General features: G+C 42.0%; 1 protein-coding gene across 1 annotated transcript in view; it reads left to right on the plus strand.

Annotated features, from left to right (window-relative positions):
* LOC137635548 (delta(3,5)-Delta(2,4)-dienoyl-CoA isomerase, mitochondrial-like) overlaps positions 1–18,934 on the plus strand; it is a 31,645-nt gene that overhangs the window by 6,420 nt on the left and 6,291 nt on the right. Inside the window, exons 3-4 of the mRNA XM_068368020.1 lie at positions 9,049–9,175; positions 11,818–11,971. Of these exons, the coding sequence (XP_068224121.1) occupies positions 9,049–9,175; positions 11,818–11,971 (281 nt within the window). The remainder of the gene's footprint in view (positions 1–9,048; positions 9,176–11,817; positions 11,972–18,934) is intronic.

The raw sequence follows: 18,934 nt of genomic DNA on the forward strand, positions 1-18,934 counted from the left end.
ATATCACGACTAAGAGAGTTAGCTCTTCCCTTCCTACACCAACCATGTCTGCCAGCTCATCACTCAACAGAAAATCATTGGTCATCAGACGTCTCAGGAGCATTTGGCTCCCAGAGGCAGACTCCACTTAAGATCCCTTCTGTGGTGGCTGAAGTCATCATGGTTGCAATATCTCGACAATCTTATGTCTCTGGTGGAAGTCAGGGAGACTTCCAGAGGAGATCTCGAGTGGTGGCTGCTAGAGTCTAATCTTCAAAGAGGAACAGAGCTCTCAATTTCTGCTCCTGAGTTTCACCTGTTGGGAACTCACCTAGGTTATTGCATGGTATCAGGGGCATGGTCGGAGCAAGAGAGACAAGCCCTCATCAGTTTATTGGAACTGAGGGCAGCCTGGGTGGCTCTTCAGGAGTTTTTCCCTCTTCTAAAAGGACACTCGGCAGTGTTGATGAGCAACAGCGCCTCTGTAGTGTCCTACAGCCTCAAGCATTAAGGAACAAGGTCCCTCTAATTGTTTTCAACTAGCTGTAAGAACTCTGGTGGGTAGAAGCCAACTCGATATCTCTATCGCCCAGTTCATTCCGGGAAGGAAGAATGTCATAGCGGACAAGTTGAGCAGGAGGATGCAGATCGTTTGTGCAGAATGGGCATTATGTCCTCGGATAGCGATGGAAATCCTTTTGGTGGGATTCACTGTCAATAGAACTGTTTGTAACAGCTTTGAACAAACAAGGTTCTTATTACTACTCTCCTGTTCCGGATCCAGCTGTAGTGTTTGTGGACACATTTTAACACTCACGGTACAACATCTACTACAATGCTTTTCTTCAATTCTGCCTTCTCAGTAAAGTAATTAACATTGTTCAAGCATCTTGGAATAAGCGCATGACCCTCATAGCTCCAAAGTGGATGCACATAGAGTGGTACTCAGATCCTCTGCTGCTGTTGTCAGAGACTCCGAGTGAACTTCCTCAACTCCCAGACTTTCATCAACCACAGGGCACTGAAATCCCTACTATTTCATGCTTGAAGGTTATCCAGTATCTCCTCAGAGAAAGGCTTTTCTCAAAAAGCAGCACACCAGATGTCGGGTTACCTCCGTACATCCTTAACAGTGGTCTACCAGCCTAAATGAGCCACCTTCTGTGGTTGCTGTCGTACAAGGGGTGTGTCTCCTTTCGCAGCCTCTGTCATATTAATTTCTGATTTTATGTACTACAGAACCTCCACAAGGAGAAACTCTGCTCTATTTCTTTGGTAAAAGTGTAATCTTCAACCTTGAGCCAAGTCTTTAGACTTAAGGTGTTAGACATTTCTTCTTCTGAGGAACTCTCAATGCTCATACGCAGCTATGAGCAGTCCTGTCCTTCAGTTGAAGGGAATTTGCCATCCTGGAACGTTGTCAAAGTCTTGCGTTCCTTGAAGGGGGTACCCCATGAACTGTTGAGGCTAGCCTGACAGGGACCTTATGTCGAAAGTGGTGTTTCTTCTCGATTTAGGCTCGGCTAAGGGGGTCATTGAACTTCACGGGCTCTTATTCAATGTCACCCATTCAAGGGGGGTGGAGGGAGGTTTCTCTCAACTTTGCCCCTTTGTTCGTTACTAAGACCCAGATCCCCTCGTCTAGCGACCCCAGATTTTTATCGTTTCAGTTTGTAAGTTAGTTAGTTAACCGAAGATTCTAGCTTTGTCCTGCAAGAGCATTAAGGTCTTAGTACTAGGTAAGTCAAACAACAACACCTGTAGCGCCTATTTGTCAACACAGGGAGAAAGATGAAAATATCTAAAAACACCATTTCCTTCCGACTCAGGAAGATTATCTGTACTATAGATCCTTATCCCCATCCCGAGATGGTTTTGGGTTAAAGCTCATGACATCGTAGGTGCTAGCTCTTCTCTGTGGCTCAAGTTCTTTGGGCAGGTGTCTGAAAACGACAGACAGCCTCCCCAGACCATTACCTGCTGGATGTGACCCATGGGTCCTTGAACACCCTTACAATAGGACCTGTCGTAGCTGCTCAGCTGCTGGTCTAGCTACATCAGCTCCTCTGACAGAACAAGTAACTTTAGGTCGAGAGCTAAGGTTACAAGAAAGTCTGGGATGAAAGTAATGATTGACTGGCCTTTTCAGTTCTCTTTAGAAAAATACATATAATAATAGGTTTCATATATTTTATATTATACAAAATATTATACATCAATGAAAGAAAACAAAGGAAGTGAATTATTTAAGCAAGTTGATCTTCCCTTCTCTTGGGGTACGGCTTCATAAGCCTCGCCAGCAGGACTTGACTTGAAGTGGAAGTAAGATCACTGAGCTTTCAGCTACCTTGTGTGTAAAGACGAGGGAGTCTTTTCCCCACACTTCTTGCGAGGGGAAGTGTCATGTATCGAGGCAAACTTAGTAATTTATAAAATACCTTTCGTCGAACCCGTTCCTTTTGCCAGGACTACAGCATAGAGTTTTCTCTCTCAAGCTTAACTGCTTTGAGGCATGGGCCGTGATTCTCCACAAACTTGTTTTGATTCACGAGGTGTAAGGAACCCAGAGTTCTTGGATAAAGTTCCAGCCAGTTGGGAAGGGTACTTCCACCCATTTAAAATTGAGTGTGCCATCGTAAAGGATGACAGTTCGTATTCACACAGTAACGAAGAAATATTTACGACTAATTTATGTTTTTCCTAATTATACAAACCCGGGTCCTTTACTCAAACTTTCCCGCCAACACCAACCCCCGAGTAAGTCCTTGGTGCAATCAAAGTGAGTAGATGTGAGCTGGCAGGGGGCTGGTTGCCTCCTTGCTGCCGACAGGTAACTACCTAGTTGTTTTTTTACACCTCGGCAAAGTTTTAACTACCATGTTCCTGGTTACACTTTTATTGTGTTTTATAGTAAAGGACTTGGATATGTATAATTGGAAAAAATACAAATTACTTTTAAAGATTTTGTCATTTTATTTCTCTCTTCAGTGTGGTTGTCCATACTGTATTGTTTGTTGTTAAATATTATAATCTCAGAATTGTTGCTGGTTCTTTCAAACTCTACCACAAAAAAGATTTGACAACAGCAATTGAAATATGGGACACAAATTTAAAAAGAAACGCATGAGAAAAAACACAACTTATTTATTTTCAAACTTATTTACAAATTAAATAAGTGTTGCTTCACCATTATACTCACAGGATTAGGTTTAATTCAAGAAATTGAAGAAAGTGTGGAACGAGGTGGAACATATAGAAATGAAATACTTGAATGGAGAGTTGACGAGTTATCTTCAGTTGCCGAAATGTTGCTGACGCGGTGACGTTAGGCTTGATATCGTTGCTCATGGGATAGCTGCTCTCTTGGTCTCTGATTTGACAAAAATATTTGAGATAGGTATTTGTTTTTTGAACTGAAGGGGAAGACTGTTACTGGAAAGCTAACTATGTCTGCCCTCTGGATTTCTTAATGTTCTCTATCTTGTTCCTCTATGCTAATATACCCATGCGTGGGTGGAGCTAATCAAAATTATCATATGAGGAGTTTTTTTTTTATCCTTCTCCCCGTTTTTTTTTCCTTTAAGGCTCCCACTTTGATCATGCCAAAGAAGCTTCTAGAGCAAGTCTTTGGGTGCATTCTGGACCCAATGTGGGCCACGTCTTAGTAAAGGCGTGGCGTGCACAGGCACACTTCCAGAAAGAAAAGGATTTTCATTGAAGATCAGTTGCTTCCGACAGTAATAAAGGTGATGAAATCTTTGTCCAAACACTAGCTGGATTGTTCTCTTGGAAGAGATATGATGTTTTCCTAATATTAATATGCATTCATTTTACTGTAATTGTATCTATTGGAAGTTAGATCCTTGCGCAGACATTAGAATTTACCAATTGACGAAGCAGCACTTCAGCTACTATATCCCAGCTTCGGATATGATGCCCTCTGTGTCTCTGTGCATTTTGGAAGGGGTAGAGAGTTCCTACCCCAGGATCTGGGAGTCCTTTAAGTGAGACAGTAGTAGTGCCTTCCACCACGAAGATGATAATCCTTGTCTTAATTTCAAAATACTTTTATCGCTGTACTTACTGTATACGATTCTTGCATCGACCGCGATAGTAATTTGCGGTCTTCGTAAGGTATTGATGGTTCTTTGCCAGCAGAGAAGCCTTTTGAAGCACTGGCTATTCCAGATACCCAGAAGACTTCCTGGTTGCTCCCTCTTCTTTGGCTGTACCAACTGCAGAGGAGAGACGTGATCAGACACACCTGCTATCAGTGCTCTATCTCTGCCTTAGCACTGATGGTCAGGATTTAGAGCATCACTCTCATCTCTTGCCAGCCCTGAGATGCTTCTGTAAACCCCTCGTCACATGCACAAACATCAAAAGCTTCCCCGAAGAGATCTGCCGGAGGTGCTGAGACTTCAGCTCTACTCCTCCGAGCACAGCGAATCTTCCTCAGGCACGAGTGAAGAAGTAATATCAAATCAAGGTTCTCGTCCTCCACCTTCTCCCAGAGATGGTCGCCGATACACACGAGTGCCACGATATCCTTGTGCATCGTGAGCACGGTAACCTCCTCGATCTACGCCATGCACACAAGTACCTTCATGCACATGATCACCTTCAGTCTCACAATCACTTGTATACACACCATCACCAACACCTACACGATCCCCTTCGGGCTTGAAATTGTCTGTAGCAAATCTATGCGATCTGGTTTTCCAAAGTCAAGTGGTCCTGGCATTCCAGACCTTCACGCTCCCAGTCCCCATACGATCCATAACTGAACGATCAGTCACCTCATGACCAAGCACTGGGTCATGCGTGAATACGCAATAGGACAAGTGATAAGACCCTTGACCTCCAACTTTTCATGACCCAGATGCTAGCGTGTCTAAGCATTATATGGATCAGTCACCTGTCCTTTCCCATCAACAAATTACATCCTATTGACAGTCCAATCACCAAGATCGTCCACCTCGCCGAGACCAGCCTGATCCTCAAGGATTTTCGTCGAAGCAATTTCTCTCAGTCTCCTGAGATGCCTTACACAAAGAGATTACGCCTCCCAGTGTCATGGAACAGCTCCCATCTCTCCTCAGAGCACAAAGAGACTTCTTCTCGTCGGAGCCGTCCTCCTGCAAGAATATACACACTTCATTGCTCCTTCGAACTGTTCAGTGTCATACTCTCCCTCCCGCCCTTGTAGTGGTTTGTAGACTGTGGCCAGACATAGCATGCAGACTACCCAATGTCCGTATGCCGACCACACTTGAACACCACAATACACAAAAGAACTGTGAAAGGCCCCAGAGATCTGGGCGAAGGTAAAAAAAAAAGGAAAATGGGCACTGGGCACCACCCCTTAATTTTATTCTGGCAAGGGGACCCAGCAAGAACCTCAGTACTTCCCTATCACTTTATCGTCAGTTTGTCGACTCCGCTCCCTCTGTAGCCTGAAGTTTACAGATTTACCTAAAAGAATTTTGAATAGCTAAAACTTCAGGTAAGATTTAAAAAAAAAAATTAATAACATCAAATATGGCTGAGGAAACAAACCTTATGACAGGAAACACATACTATACAAATAAAATAAGTTATTTATTTCAAAATCCATCCATCCATATATCAAGGCACTTCCCCCAATTTTGAGGGGTAGCCGACATCAACAAAGAAACAAAACAAAAAGGGGACCTCTCCTCTCTACGTTCCTCCAGCCTAACCAGGGACTCAGCCGAGTTCAGCTGGTACTGCTAGGGTGCCACAGCCCAACCTCCCACATTATCCACCACAGATGAAGCTTCATAATGCTGAATCCCCTACTGCTGCTACCTCCGCGGTCATCTAAGGCACCGGAGGAAGCAGCAGGGCCTACCGGAACTGCGTCACAATCGCTCGCCATTCATTCCTATTTCTAGCACGCTCTCTTGCCTCTCTCACATCTATCCTCCTATCACATCTATCCTCCTATCACCCAGAGCTTTCTTCACACCATCCATCCACCCAAACCTTGGCCTTCCTCTTGTACTTCTCCCATCAACTCTTGCATTCATCACCTTCTTTAGCAGACAGCCATTTTCCATTCTCTCAACATGGCCAAACCACCTCAACACATTATTTCAAAATGAGAGAAAAAAATTAGAAAAAATTATATCCTAGAATTTGGAAAAAAATAAAGGTTCCCCACACATTTGGTAGTCTTAAGTACAGTATCCTACATCTGCTGTATGAAACTAAGACAACAACTACGCATTGAATAAGTTCACACCAATCTCACGTAACATAAAACCAATTTTTTTACTGATATCGAACACCGCTGTGGAAATTTGGCAAGATAGACTAAACTAAATTGGAGTCGTGATAAACTATCACTGACTTTGACATGAAACTTTGTACAATCCAACAACCTAAAGATCATAGACAAAATTAATTCCAATATCAATTTTATGGTTCTTCTTTTGTCGCATTGAGGGGACACTGAAGTGCAGTTCCAATGCTGCTTTTCAATCCAAACAGTACTAATCAACTAAATTTTCACTAAAACATGAAACACTGAAATTTCATTTTTTTTTCATCAAATTCATTATACATACATACATATACCATGGCACTTCCCCCAATTTTGGGGAGTAGCCGACATCAACAAAGAAACAAAAACAAAAAGGGGACCTCTACTCTCTACGTTCCTCCCAGCCTAACAAGGGACTCAACCGAGTTCAGCTGGTACTGCTAGGGTGCCACAGCCCACCCTCCCACATTATCCACCACAGATGAAGCTTCATAATGCTGAATCCCCTACTGCTGCTACCTCCGCGGTCATCTAAGGCATCGGTGGCAGCAGCAGGGCCTACCGGAACTGCGTCACAATCGCTCGCCATTCATTCCTATTTCTAGCACGCTCTCTTGCCTCGCTCAAATTTATTAGATTGACATATTCAACCTGTATAGTACTGGATTGGCTAAAAATATTCTTCATGATTCTGATAGTGCAGAAATAGGAAATGTTACATGTCCCTGCAACAACATTCAGTAATGAAGCATCCACAGTAATAATGAATGCTTAAAAACTCCAAGAGGTTTCAGTTAATTGGTCGTACACGTCATCAATGCTAATCAAAGATGGGTATTTGTTTAGTTCCTTGGATGCCACTGTGAGCAGGGAGCAACCTTAGTCCTGTATCAAAGAAATTATTAGTTAATTGATGATCAGATGTGCAAATGAGATTTAAATTCTATACAAAATTATTTATATATAAAATATGATTCCATAGTCAAACTTTTTACAACCTCCTGGGGCTCATTTCAGGAAGTGAGATGACGATCTTTGGTTCCCTCTTCCACTGTATAATATCGGCCTGATACCATGCTTGCTCCGTTGGGAAAGTACTTCAGAGGGAAGGAAGAACTGGTAGTGATGTATGTGGAGTCCTCTCTCTCCTTGCTAGGGGCAAGGGGTCTCAAACTTCATGGCATTTCATATTCCATTCACCATTACGAAGGATGGAAGATCTCGACGACCTTCGTTCCAGAGTTCGTAGGTAAGACACAAAACTCAGCGATCCACGGCACAAGGTTCGAGTCCTTCTCCATCGCTTTTCTCCTCTCCTAGATGCGACTAAAAGTTGGCATGAACTAATTCTCTCGTCTTGTGAGGGCCTTACCTCAAGTTTACTTTGGACCAAAGCAGAAAACGTTATGCCTTAGCACTGGTAGGGTGAAAAAGCCGATTTCTAGGAGCACCCTCTCCTCTTGGCTTTGTTAAACCATGAAATGCACATACCCAACCCCGAAGGAAGCCACGAGTGACGCTCCAAACGCGCGACCCCACAAAGTCAAGTATCGGCTCTACCCTCGCCCTCAAGAAGAATATGTCTGTGGTACAAGTACTGGAGGCAGGAGTCTGGAATCGCCTCACAACCTTCGCCGCCCACTTCCTAGACGCATCCTCCTTAGTACCTTTGACAGATGCTCAGCAGGTTGTGCAATATAAGTCCAAGAATGAAAGGTAAGAATATTGGGTCCATCATCCTTTCTTCTCCTCTCTTGGGGTTCTAGCAGTCGCTCTGTTATGGTGTTGGACCAAACGATTGATGTAGTTAGGCTACTCAATACAATACATTTTCCTTACATTGGTTTTCATTGAATTATTTCCATCATTCTTCTTTATAAGGAGAAGGATTGAGAGATCGTGTGCTTTTCCGCTTCATTCCGACACTCAGTCCCAAAGGATTTGGATTCTCCTAACAGCGTCAATGACCTTAGATGTCAGGATGCCAGAAAACCTCAAATCAATCAATCAATCTCCTAACAACTCCAACATATCTATGCTCAGTTAGTTTGGAGGTGGAATAGGAGTCCTTCCTTTTACAGGACCAAAGTACATTGACAATTCCCGGTTCAGTAAAACCAGCCAGTTTGGTCAACTAGGGGCTTCCACGCCTCCCAAGGATACGTATCGAAGAAAAGGTCAGGGGTTTGTATGACGTATGGGAATAAATCGCAAGCTTTTAATCACTTGGGACTTTCAAGTTGCGACACCTACTGCCTGACCCACCCCGCTAGTCCTAGTTAAAGCTGTGTTTATCATCTCTGAAGCTTAATCATATTAAAGGTCTCAGGTTTGTGTGGATATTTAGAGATTTTTAACATTTTGAGAAAAGAAAACAAACGTATTTCTATTTGACTCAAATGTTGTGTTGGGAAATTGGTTAAAATTAGCTGGTCTCACCAGGAAAATTTGTAAACTATTGGTATCTCTTGGTATTCTTTAGGTTTTCATCATACTGTATATGCATACACACACACACACACACACACATATATATATATATATATATATATATATATATATATATATATATATATATATATATATATATATATATATATATATATATATATTTATTTATATTTCACACATTTACATATACAGGATATACATACCATAACTAATCCCATTAAGGTTCAGGAACCAGTGATGTCAAACCCTTTTTTTGTATGAAAACTTTTTCATTTTTCATATTCCTCAACTTACGCATTGATGTTAAACGAAACCTTCCATTTCCCCAGTGCCCGAAGCCTGTGATAGCTGCCATTCACAATGCGTGCGTTGGAGGTGGGGTGGACCTCATCTGCTCGGTTGATATACGTTACTGCACGTCGGATGCCTGGTTCCAAGTGAAGGAGGTTGATATTGGTGAGGAACTCTCTCTCTCTCTCTCTCTCTCTCTCTCTCTCTCTCTCTCTCTCTCTCTCTCTCTCTCTCTCTCTCTCTCTCTCTCTCTGTTACAGATATATGGGTGTTCTATTCCTCTTGTTTACTTTTGAATACAAAACAGACATTTCACATTTCAATTTTGGATCAGTTTTTGTTTATTTTGTTTTACTTTGTTACAACACAAAAACAAACAATCGTCCTTCACAGTAGGAAAAGGGATAACAATGAAGCTGGAACACTTCACCAAGGTGTAAACAACCAACAAGGAGGCAGCCTCCTCCTCTCCAGCTAGCTGTAACTCCACTTGATTCCACCCATCAGAGAGGACAAGTGTGCTCCTTTTTTTGTGTGTGTGTGTGTGATTGCCTACTTGTCATGCGGACATGCCCGTGGGTGCTGCCCCATATGTGCAGCGCCTTCATGAGTAACGTAGAAGTAGATCCTCACAGGCTGTTTTGGTCCTGCAGAGGCCACGTATGCTCAGAGGCCTCTCCATGCAGCAAGTGTAGGGAGTAGCCATCCTCCTTGTGGGTGTTGTTTGGCAGTAGGAGGAAAGAGAAGTCCAAGAAGGATTCTTCCCCTTCAGGGTCGACCTGAAAGTCGAAGAAGGCCAGGGGGCCTTTTTCATCCTCCAGAACTCCCTACTCGAGTAACGGTGATGGTCGTTTAACCCTTGGACAAGCAGGTCATGCTGTTTTCCCTTGCAAAATGGCAGCACCTCCTTCTCTAGGGGACTCACCATCTCTTTACACAGCTGATGCCTCATAGTGCTGTGGCCTTCTCAGGAGATTCTGGACTTCCCTTCAGAGAAGCTCTAGCAGTTTCTGGAGGTGAAATATCACCTGTAGGTCATTGCCCTGGTGATTTTTTCTCTTTAGCAGCTGGCACCCTCGCATGACCGGCCCATCCCGAGCCTTGTCTTTACCCTCCTGCTTGTCATAAGGTCTCTACTTCAGCTGTAGCTTGGCACTGTACGAGGTCTTCCTCATTGGACCTTCGTAGCTTTTTGGAGCCTTATCACTAGGTTGTTCCTCAGCTTCAGCGTGATCTCTCTAGTAAGAGGTCACCTTCTACTAGATCTTGGCCTTCCTGAACTTCACTTGTCAGACCTTCTCCTTCCTCTAGATCTTCACCCAATAGATCTTCTAGACGTAAAGCTCTCCCCCAAGCATTTTGAGTGGTAAATTCAGTTGGAACAGAGACTTCCTCCCACCTAAGAGAATACTTCAACATCAAACCATTGTTCCCTCTCCTTGGATGGTGTCATAGCCTCCGTATTTTGGTCCTCCATTATCTTGTGGTAGAGATCTTGAGGGTACACTCAGGCACAGTATTCTATCTTATTACTAATCTTTCTTATTTTTTTTTTCTTTTTTATAGTTTAAATATGAAAGATTTATTTTAATGTTGTTGTTGCAGTACCAGCCGAACTCGGTTGAATCCCTCGTCAGGCTGGGAGGAACGTAGAGAGGAGGGGTCCCCTTTTTTATTTCATTTATTTGATGTCGGCTACTCCCCAAAATTGGGGGAAATCCCTTGGTATATGATATGTTTTAAAAATATTTAAATTATTTAATTTTGATTGTTCATTACTTCTCCTGATGTCTGTTTATTTATTTCCTTCTTTCCTTTCCTCACTGGGCATATAGCATCTTGTTTTTCCAACTAGGGTTGTAGCTTAGCTTGTAATAATAATAATGATAATGATAATAATAATAATAATAATAATAAGGACTAGTCTTCTATAGTAAAGGTTGATGCTTTGTATTTGTGTTGGAATAAAGGACAAATTTTTAAGAATAATTTGTATATTTCCAAACTAGACAAACCTTCACTAAAACTTTCCCACCAACACCAACCCTCAGAACAAGTCCTGGCTGCAATCCAAGTGAGGTTACAGCGAGATGTCTCCCTGCCACCGACAGGCTGTTTACACGTCGTTAAAGCTTTGACGGCCTTGTTCCAGCTTCGCCGTTATCCATTCCCCTATAGTAAAGGACTCGAGTTTGTATAGTTAGGAGGAATATAAATCATCTTATAGATTTTTCATGTTTATTTTATTGAACGACCATTACCGTCTCTCTCTCTCTCTCTCTCTCTCTCTCTCTCTCTCTCTCTCTCTCTCTCTCTCTCTCTCTCTCTCTCTCTCTCTCATCTTCTTCTTCCTGCTTTTATTATCATCTTATCGATCATTATATCCAGACCATTTCAATTTTCAAGAGTCAAAAGAGTCCTTCTGCAGAATAGTAGTAAGCTAACATTTGAGTAACGAAATGCCATTACAGAAAGTCCTTAACTTACAAACTTAATAGGTTCTAAGAAGGTATTGGTAAGTCAAATTTATTTAAATCTTTGGTCTGGGGTAGGTTTCACCCAACTCACATGCTTAGGATTTTCAGCTGTAAAAGTCAACAAATAATTTGGTTTCATATTGCAAATGTCCTCTTGCTTACTGCATTAAATTATGTAATATTGTTTTATTGCAGTCTATCATTATGAACATGTGATCCAATATCCAATTTTTATGGCTTCAATTGGATCAAGTGTTTGCATCAACGAATGTTTGTAAGTTTAAGACCTTCGTCCTCAAAGGTATTCTACAGCAAGCTCCCTTCTTCCAGGACTGGCCGCCGACGTGGGAACTTTGCAACGTCTTCCGAAGATCATCGGCAACGAGAGTTTGGTTCGGGAGTTGGCCTTCTCTGCTAGAAAGATATTCGCCAGCGAGGCAGAAAAGTGTGGCCTGGTGTCCCGCATATTCGACAGCAAAGAGAGGTTTGTCCGTGGCTCGTCAGCGTAACTGACTTCCTACCACTGAATTATTAAGTCATTTATGTCTTCTGTGCATTTAACTACAGATGAAATGTAATTGAAGAACCCTGTTTGCAACTGCATACTCACAAGCTGAGAACTTTACCTGCCTCGCTTGCTCACCAGTAGCAAAATGTCATATTAATTTGTTCTCTCTGTTGGGAAGGTGGTGAAACTACTGTACAGTATAGTGGCTTGCTCTGATTCCTTAGCTTATTATATGATCTGGAGCTGAATGGATAGAGCTTTGACTGGCTACTTTAGTTTTCTCAAAGTTTTTCATTTTCAGTTCATTTTCCTGTTTATTTGATACTTATTAAACGTTGCTTTGTTCCTCTGCGACATACAAACCCTTGTCCTTTAATTATGAGATTGTTTCGGTGCAAGCTGGAATTGGTCGTTGAAGTTGGATAACGAGCAGTTATCCAACTGGCCAGGTGGTGGGCTGGTAAGTTGCGCTCCTTCTCCAGTTAAAGAAAACTCATTTTATCTTCAGCCGCTGTTGTGTCCAGATGGACAAAACATCTTCCAAAACTTCTAATCCTTTTTCTTTGCAGTATGATTGATGTAAACGAAATGGAAGCAGGGACTTATTGTTTGGCGGGGGGAAGGGTAGACGCTGCAACTGCTTCGTGTCGAACCCGGTTGTAGATCTTCACTCCCTCTGTGCCTTTTGAAGCAGGCATGCCATTCACAGGCATCCTCGTGTCCTGAATGTCGATTGAAAAAGTATTATAAAGGTAGCATATTAAGAAATATCTCAAATCCTTATGAAAAGGATATTACCTGTTACCAAGTTCTAAGGGTTGAGTCAGGCGTTCCAATGACACTTGGCTATTCACCAAAGTTCATAGTCTTTGTAATATCTTTTTCTCCACATATAATTACGTGAAAAACATTTCTTCAAGCTTCAGATCAGTGCATGAAACCTGTGTTGGGATCCAAGATGATGGACTTGGTCTAAAGCATTGTTGATTATGCCGATACCAATTTGAATTTTCTCACAGAAAATCTGATCACTTTTCTATTGGTAATGCGTCGGAATCTTTGGTGGGTTTTACTCCCAAGTTTGCAAAGTTCAGTCCTAAATGACGGACGTCGGTTCAAAGCAGCGCTAATTACAGTACAGTATGTTAGTACCAATTGGAATTTCCACAAAAAAAGTCTGATCACTTTTCTCTTGGTAAAGCAAAGGAACGTTTACCGGGTTGTACTCTCAAGTCAAATCCAATAACTAGGATCTCTGTGTTTCTTTGGGTCACTCTCTGAGGACTTCAACATCTTGAAAAATCATTTCATTTCAGGTCAACTGTTTTACAGTACCTTTAATTGAATTAATTTTGAATAGGAAACCATCATTGGAAAATGCCAGACCAGATGGAGCCCTTTTCATTTGATATCCTTCGAAAGTTGCAGTTTCAAAGTTGATGAATATTAATGCTAAAGCTAACAAGATTTCTGATATACTATTGCTTTTATATATGAATTGGAGTGTCATGGTAAAACACACTATCTTTCATTAACTTCAGCATGTGATTTTTTTCATTATAATACAACCATCCTATTTACTATCAAAGTTTGTCAATCCCCACACCAGACCATTTAGGAGTCCCTCTTATTCATTTTATATTCCACGAGAATGGAATGCTTTCTGGAATTCCATAGAAATTGCTATGGAGAAATCTCCATATGACTAACGCAAAACCCTACGGATAAAATGGTGAACTACCACATCATTATAGTTTGTTGGACTGTGTTATAGAAAAAAAATATATTGGGATGATAGGATGATAAAAGGAAATGAATATGTACATAAACTGAAAATTAATTTGTCATCCTTTGCCATCATAGACTTTTCAAAGTTTTTTTTCAGTCATATACAGGAAATACAATCAATATATAGTACTCGTGTACCTAATCAATGGACCTTCATGCTTAATTCTCTATTCTAAACGTGTACATCAGATAGTTCTGCTAACACAGTCTTTTCCTCGTGTAACCTGCCCTTTTTCTCAGCTTTTAAGTATCGGTTCCAAAAAATTAATATACCAAAAAAAAAAAGATTTTAAAGTAAAAAACTTCTGTACTTTATAGATTTTATAGGCTTCTTCCGAGTCTCAAAATTCTGTCTCTGAACACGATGGAATTCAGTGATTTGCTGGTGAGCAGTATTGGTCTTTCTCGGCAATAGAAATAAGCTAAGACGGTTACTCTTCAGATAAAGACTGGGTGCCTCTAACTGGTTGATAATCTCGCAGAGAAGCTTGTACTTGCAAGTTAACTATGATCTCTGATGTTGATTTGGAAGAAAACGATTAAAGCCCTGAGAAGTCAGGTGTTGGTTTAGGAGGTAGCTCTGTTCGAGAAGACCCAAAAGGAGCTGTCATGTTCATATTAGGTAAACCAGACTGCTCCACTTCAACCTCAAGTTCTGACCTGTGTTTCAGGCTTCCATTGGAATGCTGGAAAAGGTCAGAATTCTAAGAAAGCCTGATTTAAAGTGAGACGAGTTCTCCACTCTAAGGCGAGGTTGTAGTAGAGGTAAAGTAAAAAATTGAACCTTTGGATGTAGTCCAAGGGAGACTAAATTCTTGGGCAACCGTCGATCCTCAAAATAAGGCTGTAAAAAGCTGGAGAAGCCATAATCTGGATGAGTGGACCCTGCTAAGTCAGAAAGAGGGCTTTCTACACTAGTAGGTCTAGATAAATCTGCTGGAACTCTTGGAACCATTAGAAGGTTGTTCCAGCAGCAAAATACTGGATGCTTCCCAAAATTCCAAACTTGCTTGGTAGGAAAAACATCTTCCTCCTGGAAAAAGGAGGTTAAGAAATAAGGTGCTGGAACTTCTGGCTTAGGAAAGTGAACCACCAATTTAGGAGTCCAAATTTTGGTGTGTCACCCATTTCAGTGGAACTGATCTCACACAGTTGGAGGACCATAAAATCCTGATCTATTTCCAGCTTTAATACAGGGGTCTCATTAAAATCTTCAGGTGAATATAACCAAGCATTCAATGTCCTCTTTCACTCATAAGTCTTAACTGACTTGAGGATGGGCTTGGGCTTAGTAAGACTTCTTGTAGGACTATAACTTTTCTTATGCCTATGGGATTTGTTAGGATCTTGAGTCAAAAGATATGATGCAACTACAGCAGCCACACCAAACTGGTTACCATGACTAATGGAGTCAGAACTATCCGAGATATCAGAAAGAAGTTGGGCTAGTATCAATAATCCCTCAACTATCCGGAGTCTCTGTTGCCCGGATACAAGAGAAAGGGCCTCCAGAGATAGGCTGGAATCTCTAACCATGCTTTTAGTGATATGGGAAGCCCTTACTAGTTCACCATTGGTCAGTTCCTTATGCTCATAGCTGATCTTATTCTCTTGTACCTTAGTAACACGGGATACCGACTCAAACCTAGGGGTGATCTTATTCGTCAGAAGGTGTCTCAACAAGTGCACCTTCTGAAGAACCCGAGAACCCTCCTTAAACGGTTTGTACTAAGGATGTCCTTCAGCCCATGGGTCTCTCGTTGCTATTGAAAGCAATTCGATACTATCAACATTGTGAGCAGCCTTCAGTATGTTCTCAGCTGGAGTACAGCCAATCTTAGCGTGATGGGAATGGTTGTAGCTGAGAACGGCTCTGGATAAATACAGTCCCATTTACGAGATTCCCCCAGAAATCACCCTCAGTAACTTGACAACAGTACGATTTAGCCATTCCACTGTTCCATTACTAGAGGCTTTGTACGGAGTTGATTTCAAATGTACAACATTGTACTGCTCCAACAACTAGATAAATTCCTGGGAAATGAACTCAGGGCTGTTGTCAGTCAATATCTGGACTGGAACATGCAAAATAACCGGAAAAACTCAATCTTCATGTGCTTGGCATATCATGCTGCTGCTCATATTCCTTTTGGGTACTGCCGTCACAGTGGTCGACCACCATCAGACACCCAATAAAACCAGTACTAGTTGGGAGACTCACAAGGTCCATAGTGGCCAATTCAAAAAGAGAAGAGGTCAGTATTTTCAAAGTTGGCAGCGGCAACAACCTTCCATGAGATCTTAAAATTCTGACATTTTCAACACGTTCAGTACATATCCATGATTACACTAATCGAGGATTTGTGCCAAACGTGTTGACGGAACATTGCAATCATTTTACCTATTCCCTAGTGAGCATTTTGCAGGTGTGTCTGCAACCAGGTCTGTCAGGAAATTGAAGTTGTCTACAGGTACTGCTGAGCTATTTGGGCTCTTGTTTCACTAGCAGACCCTGGTGCACCTCCGGGTCAGACCAACATCTATATGGCAGATAGGAGGGTGGAACCTGAGATGCAGGAACTCTGGGGTAGATCATTTTAATGACAGATTGGATTTGTCAATAATCTGTTTGGATCTTAATCACCTGACTAAAGGACAGAAGAGTATTCCCCAACACAACACAGTCAGGTTCAGGGTCTGTCACCTTCATGACAGTGGTCTCGGTATGGAGCAGTGAGACTGTACCTTGAGGGAAATTTGAAGAACAGTAATGTGGTCCTACACCAACTGTTCTTGAGGCAAATCCAGGATCAGGTAGACTGCATCCAGCAGATTTCTGTCAAGGAAAAAAGAAAAGTTAATGTCTCTGGCAGCTGCCACTGCATAGCCAAACATTGGATGTTTCCACACAAAGGTACACTTTACCTTTAAGTGAATGTAGCAGAGAATGCTGGTACAGGCACCAGTCAACCCCTCTAACTGTTTTCCAGATAGTACATGATACTCTATGGCTATGCCAAGCTGGCTGAGTATGGACTCATTAACAAGGCAGCCTGTGCCCCTGTATCAACAAGGGCACAATATAAGATTTCCTGGTGTTGAAACACTTACAGTTAAACTGACAAGGTGTCTTTTCAGTCGCGTACTGGATTACAGAACGATCCTCTGGTACCTCAGTATTATGAGTGGTCAAGTCCTCACCATCAGGCGCACAAGCTTCCACCGCTGTCTTATGCCCCAGAATTACGTCAGTTGGAGGAACATAATTACGGCTCTCGATCAGAGGGTTAAAGTACACTCCAGAAAGACACTGAAGATGCATACACTAAGATTAGAATGAACCCAGATTTCCAGGTTCAGTAACTTAGAAGTGGCAAAAAGCCTTAATCCGGTTCCTGCTACGCTTGTCCAGTTTGAAGCCTAGTCGACCGACGTCTTTCAGAAAATGCTGAACTAAGGCATCCCGGAGCTTGGCTCCCTTCAGCTGAGAGTCTGGTGTAACACCTGACCCTTCCATCCAGCAGTTCATGGTCAGTTCCAAAGATTACGAGAAAATCTGGACGACTTCGGACTCCCTTGTTATTATTATTATTGCTAGCTAAGCTACAACCTTAGTTGGAAAAGCAGGATGCTATAAGCCCAAGAGCTACAACAGGGAAAATAGCCCGGTGAGGAAAGGAAATAAGGAAACATAGAAAAGTTCACCTGAGTGTACCCATAAGCAAGAGAATTCTAACCCTAGACAGTGAAGACGATGGTACAGAGGCTATGGCACTATCCAAGAATAGAGAACAATCGCTTGATCCTAGAGTGTCCTTCTCTTAGATGAGCTGCTTATCAGCTAAAGAGTCTCTTCTACCCTTATTAAGAGGAAAGTAACCACTGAACAATTACAGTGGAGGAGTTAACTGACCCTGAGTAAAGAAGAATTTTTTGGTTATCTCAGTGTTGTCAGGTGTAAGAGGAAAAAAGAGAAAGTGTAAAGATTAGGGAAGGCTATTTGGCATATGTATAGACAAAGGAAAATTAAACCATAACAAGAGAGGGATCTAAAGTAGTACCATCTGGCCAGTCAAAGGACCCAATAACTCTGTAGTGGTAGTATCTCAACGGGTCACTGGTACCTGTAGTCTCAGTTTACGAGGTAACTTGGAAATTGAAGATTCAATAAGTCAGTTGATTCAGGACAGTAGGATAACCAGTCTCCTGTGGTAGCATTTTGATCACGCAGACAGCATTTAACGAAAAAGTTAAATTTGAAAAAATCTTCCAGTGTCCGTGTTAGACGACTGTCCACCATCTTTAGGTTTTTTAGATACATCAGAAGACGGTGATCAGAATGGATCACGAAGAACTAGCCATAGAGGAAGGCCCTGAAGGTTTTCATTCCCCATCACAGAGCGGCCAATTCATGCTCAATGAGAGAGTAATGAGTCTCGTAGTTAAGAAAGGTCATGAAGTCATGAACTATCACCGGATGCTCCAGAGGATGCTCCAAGGATTCCTGGCACAGACAAACATCCCCACCCTCACCTGAAGCGTCAACAAACAACTCCATTGGTTTAGCATCAGCGGAGTAGTCAGGGTACGACAACATAATGATCTCCTTGATCAGTTCCTTCAGGGGCTCAGAGATACAGTCCATCTCCGCTGTCCATAACAGTTTCCTGGTCCCATGGGATTTCCATCCTCCAGTCTTTGCGGATAACGGTTGGGCTATCTGTGAGCACGTCGAGATGAACTCCCGTTGGAAGTTTATCAGTCTCGGAAATCCTTGTAGCTCATGCACAGTAGTAGGTTTAGGGAAATCCTCCAGTTTCTCAATGTGTTCTGGTAGCTTATGCATACCAGAACATTCAACATATTAACCTCTGCTTGAACCCAATTACACTTCCTAAGTTTTATTTTGAGCTAGGGCTTCTGGAGTAGCCAAAATTCATACTACCAGTTTCAGATGTTCCTCGAAAGACTCCCTGAGGATGAAGATGTTATCAATGTAAGCAATCATCTTGGTCTTCAGGAACTCCCGTAGAATACTTTACATTTCTCTCTGGAACACTGCAGGTGCATTCTTCAGTCCAAATGATGAACTGCTGAATTGCCAGTGTACAGAAGTGGCAGAGAAAGATTTGTACTCTTTACTGTTTTCTA

Source organism: Palaemon carinicauda, unplaced genomic scaffold (genome assembly GCF_036898095.1).
Source record: "Palaemon carinicauda isolate YSFRI2023 unplaced genomic scaffold, ASM3689809v2 scaffold14, whole genome shotgun sequence".
Lineage (NCBI taxonomy): Eukaryota > Metazoa > Arthropoda > Malacostraca > Decapoda > Palaemonidae > Palaemon > Palaemon carinicauda.